Here is a 9646-nt window from a genome sequence, read left to right on the forward strand (position 1 = left end):
TACTTTTTGTCTCCGCAAAGTCACTGCAAACTGACTGTCCCCATAACACTGATAAACACCTACACTACACACACTCACACAGATGGTTTCCATTGTGAATTCATTGGCAGATTGGTATAATGTGTGTTTGAGAGTGTCAGGCTGTGAACAATGACTCTGACTGTGTGTGTGTGTGTGGGGCGGGGGGGGGGGAGAGACAGAGGCAGTATTGTGAGTCCATCCAGTCACACAAAGTAAGGTCAGAGTTATTAGAGGAGTGGGCAGGATGGACGCTCCACTGTCATAAACATTTGGGAACAGCTCATAAATCAGAGTATTCACCATAACAATGCACTTACGTCTTTTTAGATAAGAAGCCGTTAATAAAAACTACTTTGTGAAAGTACTCCTGTTCTAGTGTGGCTATAAGCATTTTACCAGAAAGTCTCCAACCCAAAGTTAAAGATAAAGACTTACATTACCATTAGCATATATTACATATTTACATATTTTAAAAGATCTATTCTTTCCTCTCTGAGGGCTGCAGGCCTGCCTCCAGAGATGGAAAACTACTCGAGTATTTCCTCTTGTTGTTTTTATCTTATAATAATAACAATAATAAACTTTATTTATAAAGCACACTTAAAAACCAAGGGTATGCCAAGGTGCTTAACAAGTAACATAGAGAATAGAAGTTAGATAATAGAAATAGGACCAAAGCAAGTACTAAGTATGCAAGCAGGTAGCTGTCACTGATACATAGGAAAGCAACAGGTACAGAGCAAACAAGAAGTTAAATGAGCATAAAAGTGCATAATATAAAATCATAAAAGAAATATTAACTAGAGGGAAAGGCAAGATTGAATAAGTGGGTTTTTAGTCGTGATTTGAACAGTGCAATGGAATCAGATGCGCGGAGGTCGAGAGGAAGGGTATTCCACAGTACCGGGGCAGCCAGAGCAAACGCACGGTCACCCCGGGACTTCAGCCGAGATCTGGGTTGGGTCAGAAGTAGTTGAGTGGCAGATCTGAGTGTTCTCGCAGGAGTATGTGATTTGAGAAGTTCACTAAGATAACTTGGCGCTAATTTATTAATAGTTTTGAATGTAAGGAGTAATATTTTAAATTGAATACGGTACTTTATGGGCAGCCAATGCAAGCTAGCTGGAACAGGAGTAATAGGGAAAAATTTCCTGGTACCAGTCAAGAGGCGGGCTGCTGCATTTTGGACTGTTTGCAGTCTAAGAAGAAGAGAAGAGGGAAGACCGTAGTACAAGGAGTTACAATAATCCAACCTGGAGGTCACAAAAGCGTGAATAAGCTTCTCCAGGTCCTCATGCGGAACATAATGCCTAGCCTTAGAGATAAGGTGCAGTTGGTGGAAGCTAGATCTCACTACAGCAGACACTTGCTTATTGAGTTTGAGCAAGCTATCCAGCAGTGCAATGCGCCGCAGCGCGCGTGCACAAAAGGGTCCAAACGCAGACTCAAGCGCTAGCAGAAAATGACACATTATTATAACAACAAAAGGCGACGCGGGAAAACCAGAGGAGCAAAACGAGGAACTAAAAAACCCGGGGAAACAATGACGCGAGGAAGCTGGAATCGGGACCGTGGGAGGCTGCAACAGAAAGGGGAGAAGATTACTAGGGAGCCGGGAAGCAGGGGAAACACATCAAAACTGAGTTAGACTAGTTGGCTTACGATTAGAGCGGGACCGTGGGAGCTCGGGAGGGAAGTCCGTGAGAAGGAAATCCGTGGAGGTAGTGAATGGGCCAGATGATGCACCGGGTGATCCACTTGAGCAGGAGAACAGGCAGGTGGCAGCCGCTGAACGCCGGATTGAAACCACAGAGAGGTGATTAACGGACTGGCGTGGAGCATCCGTCAGCGCCGGGTTAAGTAGCTCTTCAGGTAATCACCCCGATGGAGAGCAGGTGTGCCGGTGATGGCCCAGCCTGGGGGTGTGGTTACCCGCGCATCACACATTCCACACACACACACACACAGGACCACGGACCATGACACAGCAGTACACCCAAGTTACTGACATAGTCACAAGAAAAGCTAGCAAAGGAACCCAGGGCAGCACAGAGTTGGGCATGAGGGATTTTACTGTTGAACACCCCAATCTCAGTCTTCTTATCATTTAAAACAAGAGAATTACTCAGGAACCATTCTTTGATCTCCCGCATGCATTCTTGACAGTAGTGTAGGGACACAGCAAGGCCGTCAGTAAGTTCAAAATAGATCTGTATGTCATCAGCGTAACAGTGGAAGGCGATATTGTATTTTTCAAAGATTGCGCCTAGAGGGAGCAAATACAATGAGAAGAGAACAGGGCCTAAAACTGATCCTTGAGGCACACCACAACAGACCGGAGCGGAGGAAGAGGAGAAGGTGCCTAAGTTAACTGATAAGGATCTATCAGCGAGATATGATTTAAACCAGTCGACGGCAGTGCCTCTAATACCCACAGTGTGCTCAAGTCTTAGTAATAAAATGTTATGGTCCACCATATCAAAGGCCGAAGAGAGGTCCAGTAAAACTAGGACCATAGAGCGTCCAGTATCAGTGATTACAAGAATATCATTAAGAACTCTAACCAACGCTGTTTCAGTGCTATGCAATGGCTTAAAGGCAGATTGAAATTTCTCAGCAATATTGTTCGTGTCCAAGTACGCCTGGAGCTGGGAGAGAACTAGTCTCTCCAGGATCTTGGACAAGAACGAAAGCTTCTCTTATCTTTGGTTCATTTGCAGGAGCCAGCATAGGTGCTGATATCAGGTGCTTTCCAGGTGCTTCAGCCACTGTTTGTAGTCCCACTCACTGATTCCTGTCCTTATATGTTAGAAACGGCATCTCCTCCACCTCTCAGTACTCTCCACAGACTGTATATGAAGGACGCACATGTGCTTCATGTGGGACGGACTTGACTGCAGACAGATTGGCTAACCGTGCATGCTTTTAGCTACAAACATAAGGCCTGAGACCAGAATCGGCCCACCAAAGAATTCAGTCCGGCCCAATGTATGGCTTTCAAAACTGTGAAGGTGGCCAGAAATTTTGGTCTTTGAACTGTTTTTATAAGTTTTACAGCTTTTCTCCTGACAGTAACCTCCATCATGGTCAAATACACCAAAACAACAAAGTAATAGATGTAAATGTTTAAAATTACTGTAATTTTAAACAGTTACTGAGCTCAGACATGAGCTGATAAGCAGGATCATTTACTCACAGACTACACAGTCAAACCACAGGAGTCACCCCCTGCTGTTGTTGTGCGGTATTTTCTGTTGTGTTGCATTCAGGGCCCATGGAAACCATACAACCTTGCAGCTCCAGTCTGACTTAAGGTTGTGTCTTTTCAGATCAACACAGAGATGTTTTGGACATAAAGTTCACTTCAGAAGGATTTAGGTTAAACATGTGGACCAATGAAGAAGAGCATCTCTGACCAGAGCTTTACTGACCCAGAACACAGCATGTGCTAGTCTCTCAGTGAAGGTACTAAAAGTGTGATATGGCCACTGTCCTGTCAGCTGAGACAGTATGGTCAGCACTGTACTGAGAGACAGATGTTTGATTTTTCCTGTCCTAACTGAATAACTTTGCTGTGCTCATTCAGAAAAATCCTCTGAATAACCACAAAAAGCTCTGAAAGTGCTAAAAGCTGCTGACCTTGGATCAAAGCCAGCAGTGAGAAAATTCCTGTATTTATAATAGAAGCCACACAGGAGACGAGGGAAGTTTTCTCTGGATGGTGTCCATGCATTAATGCCCTGCAGGGTTGAGGCATCCTGAGGAGGATGTGGGTTTGATTCCTGGTAAAGTGTGTTCACGGGGCTCTCACTGCTTTCTCTGCACCTGCTTTACAAACATAGGACGGACTTTGGACTTCACAGCACTGATTAATGTCTGACTGCTGGTTAATAAAAAGCTCCGCAGTCACAATATGCAAGGTTCATATCCTCTCTCTGTGCATTACTCTCTTCTTGCCTGAGCCAACTTGTTTTCTCAGCATTACTTATGTTCTTTTACCTGAAGAATCTGGATAAACTGAGCTTTTAGCCCAACTTTAGTTTAAAAAAAAAGTCTGCAGTGGAGCCCTAAAGAATAATGTGTAAATATGTCTCCTTTAAACTGAATCCGGTCGTGTTTATGTATCCCAGCTGTGTTCCTTTCATGGATAACATCACTGAATTGCTCTGCCAGCCTCTCTGAGTCAGCAGTCAGTCCCGCAGCCTGGCCGCTTGGATCCAGTCATTATTCTGGACTTTGTCTTGAGAGCCAGAGCAGCCCCAGGCCCAGCCTGGCACTAACTATCGAGCCTGTCAAACCACACAGTCAGACCCACCCAAACCCAGAGCCAAACCAGAGCACACCAGAGCCAGGACACACCAGGCCAAGAGGAAAACGAAAAAGGCTCCAAAGCTAAGCACAGGATGAGCGTGCACTCTGCTGCAGGTCTGCAACACTTTTCTGAGCAGGAAAAAGTGTTTGTGGATGATCAGGAAAACTCGGCAACACCCTAGTTCATGATCCAAAAATCTAAACATTATGAAACAGTACTTTTCCACACTTACAGTAAAGCAGTCAGAGGTGGAAGCAAAGTACACTTACCTGATTACTGTACTTCAGCTGCATATTCTGGTATTTACTCGAGTATTTATTTTAGTCCCAGCATTAAACGCAAACATCTCAATGTCCTCTCTTCTCATTTTTCCAACCAGGCTCATTACTTTAGCTTTAAGACACCAAAGGGGAGTTTTTATTTTCCCCTCCAAACATCGTAAGCGACTCGCAGGAGGAACAAAAACACAGAAGATGATCTTGTTGGAACATCCATCACTGCTTTTCATGCTGAAGCAGTCAGCAGAGTATACAGAGTATTTTTAACACAGGTACATGCATGCATAGTCTGTACAGCACAACTGACCACAGTGATTTAGAGGACCTAAAAACAGGCAAACAAAACACAAAGATAATTTTTTATTAGATTTACAGCCTCAAAGTGACAAAGTAGACAGAGTGCACATCACAGGAAACAACACAAGGATAAAAGAGCTGAAGTAAAAAACTGCAAACATTAAACAGAAGATTTAGGTTCCATCCCCGTCTGCTCCTGTCTGCATGACATATATCCTCGGACAAGACCAAAGCCCCAAGCTGCTCGCAGTGCATCCAACAGAGTCTGAATGTGTGAAAGAGGCCAAAGTTGTGTAGAGTGCTTTGAGTGCTCAGAGTAGAAAAGCGCTGTATAAGAACCAGTCCCTAAACTCAAAGCAGCTCAGAGTTCAGTTTATTTATGCAATAAAAATAAAATCCTGAGAGCGCCCATAAAAATGAAAAACAAAAAAACAAAAACAAACAGAAAACTGTAAACACCTTACAATGAATCTGATGCAGTTAAATTCATACTCATTTAGAGTGCGTTATACTGTCATAAAGAAAGGCTGCACACATTTCCTGCCATGTGTTTGTGGATTCAGATGTTTGACCCTAAATATGCTCACAGGTGTTGTTGAATAAAAGGTTTCTTTAAGATCTGTGAGTTTAATGTACGTCGACTTGCGTTTGTGGCCTGGAAAATATTTCACCTGTGGCTGTGATTTTGAGTCTCTCTCCTGCTGGAACACTCAAACTTCATGTCAGAGTTTTCCTGCTGTGGTGTTTCTGTTCGTCTTGCACAGCTGGATGTTTCATAGTGTGCTGCATGTTTGGGGTTGTTCTTTCCAGGTCCTCTTCAGCTGCGGGAAGCCAACAAACCATGTTATGCAAATTAGAGCTGAAGTGACCTTGAAGGCCGAGACAGACCGTCTGAGCAGCTCAGAGGTCATTTCACAGCCACCAGGACTGGAGGACAGAGGGCAGAAAACCTGTCATGGGCCCCCAACCACCAGCTGATTATTAAAAAAAACAGGCTCATCATTTATTAGCATCTATATATCAAAAGAGACCAAACAGCTTGTGTATTGGGCTGTAAACATGTTTGTTTGTGCTGTAAACGTTTAACATGGGAGTCTATGGGGATTGACTCACTGCTGCCTCTACTTGTTATTAGGGGAACTGCAGAGTGCCCCCTGTACAACCTGGAAAACATCACATTTGTAGCAGCAGGAAGTAAATGAGACTCATCATTTGTCGGCTGGAAAAGACTCGACTGAAGGATTCAGGCAGAGAAAATAACAGAAAGAGACTTTTATATATGACCCACTGCAGAGTCTGAACAAAAGAATTCGAACACAAAAACTGCTACAGGGAGCAGATACTCTGATAAAGGATGACGGATACATTAGAGCCTGAGTGGAGTGGAGAAAACAGGAGGGTAACAAGACACAGATGAAGACAATCAGACAAAAAGGAAGTAAAACCTAGAAGAAGACACAAGAGTGAAAACCAACACATTAACATTAACCAGGAAAAAAGATCTCAAGAGTCACAAGTTGGTGGTGTTCTTGTTGTCCTGCATGAACATGATTCTGAGCAATCACTGCAGCATTACTGAGAGTTAAAAACTGTCTAAATTCTTTCATCTGTAATAAAATGATCAGCGTTCCTGCTTTACCAAGTGTAACAATTAAGTTTAACATCCAGGCATCCATGAAAACCGAATTTATGAAATTTAATGCCGTTAGAAGTTAGCAGGGAGTTAGCTTGCTAGCTTCCATCTAAATATAACACACCATGTTCTGACTGAGGGATTTCTGGAACAAATTAAGACGTACAGCTCTATCACTCCCGACATAAATGAAGACAGGAAACTAAACAGCAGTGATGTTCTTAGGGTTACTGAAGTTGGGCTAGCTGGTATATAATGATGTGCTACATGATCGCTAGCGACACAGCTATGTTAGTATAATATAAACAGTCAAGCTGGAGGGTGAATGCTAACTTTTTTCCACTCAATAAAAGTTAACGTGAGGGTTCCCGAAGGTTCGGGACAAATGCAATCACATGGCAGGATGCTGTAAACGGACCAAACTTCAGCCAGGAGAACAACTGAGATAATCCATCCACAATACAAGGTTAGTCATTAATATATTGCTGCATGGGCTGGGCTGTAGTTACATCGTAAGGTTTTAAAAATGGCGCTTTAAAATGAATAGCGATAATAATAAAAACCGTGAGAAGCTGACAGTGCTCACTGACTGGTTTAGGGGCTTGTTGAGATTAAATAGAACAAGATACAAAGCATTAAAACATAAATACACAACAGCCTTATTAAACGCAGGGTAGTTTGGGCCCAGAAGCAGAATTCATCACGTCATCACTTAAAAACCGGATATAAAATGTTAAATTAAAAAAAAAAAAATTAATGAAAAAGTGTTAATCAACAGATGAGCACAGAGAGTACATCTCGTCCTCAGGTTCAGGCTCAGGCTCACCTTCACCGGCACAGTTATGATCCAGGTTCTGTACCATCATCTCCATCCAGCAGACTATTCAGATATGCATAAACCCAGCAATAACAGAGATGTTGAAAATCATCTGAGGTGGAAACAAAAACATGGAGTTTCAGTAAAACCTTCTGTCAGGACACTGCAGCAGCTCTGTAATATCACCAGACTGAGCATCAGCCAGTGTGAGCCACACAATGCACACAGGTGTTGGGTGAAAACACACCTACATTAAAGGCAGGTCTAGTTTAGACTTGTGTAATGCATTTGCTTCAAGTTAAAGCCATGGTTTTCAAAATAAAAGCACTGTTAGAGACGTTTATGTGGAGGTCTGATTTAAAAAAAGAATTTGCAATTGTTTGTGTGTCAGTGTGTTAGTGTGTGTGTGTGTGTGTGGTAGTGTGCTAGTGTGTGTGTGCTGAAACTCTGGACCTGCCTGCAGGTTTTCTGGAGTTCAGCAGAGTCAGAGTGTAATTTTGGCTGCTCTGTAATCACAGAGCTCCTGCAGGGCGGCGTGATAACGCACCATAATGCTGCCTCAGTGTCATCCTCCCTGTGTGGGCTCTCATCGCATGTAATTCACCTCTGAGTGTGTGTGAGTGTTTTTGTGTGTGGTTCTTTCAGCGCATGTCCTGAGGTCACATGGGCTGCAGACTTGTCCTCAGACTGATTAAAGGTTTGTTTAAAGAACAGATTCAGTCTCAAAAGTCTCCAGAGTGCAGGAAGGGAGGCGTCTGAGGAACTGCTACACCCAGGAGTACAAGTACATTCTAAGTACTGTAAGGACTGCAGTGTATTTTATCAAAGTATCAGACAGTACTTCAGGAAAGATTAAATTTAAAGTGAACAGCAGGTTTGTCTGTGGGTGTGCAGATGAAGTACCTCAGGTTTGTACTGCAGTACTCGCAGTAGTGAATGTAGCTGCTGTAGTTTCCCAGATCTTCAGAGTTGTTCCAGTTGTTCAGTCTGCAGAGAGGACAAGGTCTAACTATCCCTGACCCTCCGCTTTCACTGCAGTCAGCACAAAGTGTGTGAACCTCACGCACACTCAAACACAAAAACACAGACACACATACACTCACACATAAAGACACAAACACACACACACACACACATAGATAGCCTCCACCCTCCATAAAGAAAGTCAGACGCACCGCAGAGTCAGGAATGTGGAGTTTACATGGGCAGCTTTATTTGGCCTGAAGAAAATGTTCCAGAAGCCACATCCCACACACACACACACACACACACACACACACACACACACACACACACACACACACACACACACACACAATAAAAGCTCCATCTGTTATTAACATTTAATAATTCAGTTCATCGGCACAGAGCAAAAAGTTTGTGGGAGGAACTCAGCTGAAAACTCAAGTCAGTAAGGTTTCATGAAAGACACAAAACAGAGAAAGCCAGCCAACAAACACAGAGGATAGAAAACAACCATAAAGAGGAAAAAAGCTCCAACCAGAAACAAAGAAAAGCCCACAAAAAAGCAGCAGACAGACAAGGACACAAGCCTCCACCCACACTGAGGCATCACGGCAACCAAACTAAGGAGAAGGGTCCTACCTGAACACTTGCAGACAGTGACTGAAGCAATAAAAAGCTTAGTGCCAAACCCTGCAGTTCCTCTAGTGCCCAGGAGAGGCAGCAGTGAGTTCACTCCCATAGACTCCCATGTTAAAACTAATAAACATGTGTACAGCTTGATACACAAACTGTTCCGATCTTTATTGATAATTTTCCCCTTCCTTCATAACATTTTCAGAACTCACATTAACACTTAAAGTTTGATTGAGAGGTGGACGGTGACACAGGTTGATGTAGCTGCTAGCTGTTTGCTAGCTTCACCTGAACTAGACCCCTGGGCCGTGTTTGCGCTGTTGGACATCATGTGACCAATAATATGGGTGCTGTGAGGTTACTCTACTAGCAGACCGTCCAAGAAGGCGGAGCTCCACTTCAGTAGTGAGTGAAATTTGAGTTTGATTGGATGTTACATGTTATGTTAGCAGGAAGGTGTGTCTGTGTGATGCTCCCACAAAGTCTAGGATGCTAGACATACAAAATCCATCCATGTCTGTATGACATCACCATATTAATAACAACATTTTCACTCATTTCTGAGGAGTGTTGTGGATTCTCCACATAACTGAGGTGTCCACAGACTTCTGAAGGTGGAGTTTCCTCTCTCAGAACTTTTGGCAGCGGTAAACGAACATATGCTGCTTGATTTGGAGTGCTTTTGTGAA

General features: G+C 43.4%; 1 protein-coding gene and 1 long non-coding RNA gene across 3 annotated transcripts; both read right to left on the bottom strand.

Moving 5' to 3' along the window:
• Positions 1-642: 642 nt before the first annotated feature.
• Positions 643-2746, bottom strand: LOC120730393. The gene is made up of 2 exons (XM_040026785.1): positions 1684-2746; positions 643-1600 (listed from the first exon to the last, which is right to left on the bottom strand). The coding sequence occupies exons 1-2, from the start codon at positions 1861-1863 to the stop codon at positions 818-820; spliced, it is 963 nt and encodes a 320-aa protein (XP_039882719.1). The 5' UTR covers positions 1864-2746; the 3' UTR covers positions 643-817.
• Positions 2747-4952: 2206 nt separating this feature from the next.
• Positions 4953-9051, bottom strand: LOC120730394. 2 transcript variants are annotated; one of them, XR_005695099.1, is made up of 3 exons: positions 8262-9051; positions 7368-7470; positions 4953-5729 (listed from the first exon to the last, which is right to left on the bottom strand). It is a non-coding gene; the product is annotated as an uncharacterized LOC120730394 (long non-coding RNA). The 2 variants fall into 2 exon arrangements; XR_005695098.1 differs by having other exon boundaries at positions 7368-9049.
• Positions 9052-9646: the final 595 nt, after the last annotated feature.

The sequence above is a fragment of the Simochromis diagramma genome, unplaced genomic scaffold (genome assembly GCF_900408965.1).
Source record: "Simochromis diagramma unplaced genomic scaffold, fSimDia1.1 OVJJ01000293.1, whole genome shotgun sequence".
NCBI lineage: Eukaryota > Metazoa > Chordata > Actinopteri > Cichliformes > Cichlidae > Simochromis > Simochromis diagramma.

Bases quoted from the DNA above. Each gene is read 5' to 3' on its own strand.
- LOC120730393 (XM_040026785.1), bottom strand. From the start codon at position 1,863: ATGCTCCACGCCAGTCCGTTAATCACCTCTCTGTGGTTTCAATCCGGC. The intron at 1,601-1,683 runs GTAAGCCAACTA...TTTCTGTTGCAG, and splicing joins CCCACGGTCCCGCTCTAATC to CCTCCCACGGTCCCGATTCC.